At 43.8% G+C, this 1493-nt stretch overlaps 1 protein-coding gene across 1 annotated transcript in view; it reads left to right on the forward strand.

The window, feature by feature from the left end:
* PKHD1 (PKHD1 ciliary IPT domain containing fibrocystin/polyductin) overlaps nucleotides 1-1493 on the forward strand; it is a 579560-nt gene that overhangs the window by 105180 nt on the left and 472887 nt on the right. The window contains exon 35 of the mRNA XM_045294754.1: nucleotides 462-678. Within this exon, the coding sequence (XP_045150689.1) occupies nucleotides 462-678 (217 nt within the window). The remainder of the gene's footprint in view (nucleotides 1-461; nucleotides 679-1493) is intronic.

The raw sequence follows: 1493 nt of genomic DNA on the forward strand, positions 1-1493 counted from the left end.
CCTGGGTGGTGTAGAAGGGTAACACAGTAGGCTGCTAACTGCAAGGTCAGCAGCTCACAAGGACTCCCATGCAGAGTTACAGTCTCAGGAACTCACAGGGACTGTTCTACCGTGTCCCGTAGGGTCGCTCTGAATCAGGATTGATTCGATGGCAGCAAGTTTGTCTGTTTGTTTGTTTAAGCTAATCTCTAAGGCAGTAGAGCATCAGGTCTTTCCCTGGCAAAGACACTGGAAGGGGTTTTGAACAGCTAAACTTTTAGTTATCAGCCAAGCACTTGACCACTGTGTTATCAGGGTCCTGTGTATGCGTGTGTATGTGTGTGTGTGTGTGTGTGTGTGTTGTGTTTAAATTGAAAGCTAACTGCATTTTCTGATTGGTCAAAGGAGAACGTATGAACTTCATCTATGAATGGTGTTTTTTGGTGGGAATGACCTCAACTTACTGCGTCCTTCCCTTGTAGTGTCCTTGGCGTTCCTGTGTGGCTTGGAGCCTCAGGGGAGCTGTGAATCTTCCATTCACACCTACGTGCACTGTGAGTTGACTGTCACTGTGGGGACAGTGAGACTGCCCAGACCATGGCCGTACATCTACATTTGTGAAGAGTATTCTCAATGCCTCTTTGAGCCAGATCGTTGGACGGAGCCATCCTTTCTACTATTCTCAGGCCTCTTCATCAGGTAAACCTACCTTTTCTGCCTCTGAACCTTCCCAGGATTAGATTAGAGGGCCAGTAGAGCCTTCTGAGATGTTAGGGTGAGTGGACTCTGCCCTGGGTCCCACGACGCTCTGTGGAGGGCCGTTCCATGGCGAGTTCCAGCCAGCTGCATATCAAAGCATCTCCTGTCTTTTTCAAGTGCTCAAGAGAACATCTGAAAAATCTGCCCAGTAAACAGCTCGCTTTGTTCTTGCTTAGATTTTAATATTTATCTTCTGATCCAAAGCAACATCTGGTGAATGCCAATGGGGAAAAAGATTAGACCTTATGAAAAACAGAAGGAATTTCCCCCTCTTTTCTTTTTCTTTCTAAACAGAGTCACAAGTAGGGAAAATGTCACAGTGAAACCTGTCGGATTGAACAGTTATTCAAAAGACGGGGGATGCACGGACATAAGTATTACAGAGTTTGGATTTTCAATCTATAAGCTTATATCAATTGTTTTAAGTTTAAAAAAAAAGCCACAAATTTCCAGGTGAAACTTTTATCCCTAAACAAATTGAAAACAACTTCTCCTCCCCTACAAACAACAACAGCTAGTAAAAAACATGTTAATAGTATGATTACAGGCTCTTCTTTTTTTGCCATTGTTTCTGTTTGTTTTCTTTTGTTGCTTTGTTTTTCTCTGTCTTGTTTTTGGGTGCATATTATTATCTCTGCAGGTCTAGCTAGATATGATAGGCGGGATAAACAATCTGGAGGAGAAAACAACGGGATCAACAATTCTGGGGGGACATGGGAGAAGGGGAGGTGGGGGAAAGGAAGTGGGTATGAACA

This window comes from Echinops telfairi, unplaced genomic scaffold (assembly GCF_000313985.2).
Source record: "Echinops telfairi isolate 266 unplaced genomic scaffold, ASM31398v2 ScPeMD7_3533;HRSCAF=4204_1, whole genome shotgun sequence".
In the NCBI taxonomy this organism is placed as follows: domain Eukaryota; kingdom Metazoa; phylum Chordata; class Mammalia; order Afrosoricida; family Tenrecidae; genus Echinops; species Echinops telfairi.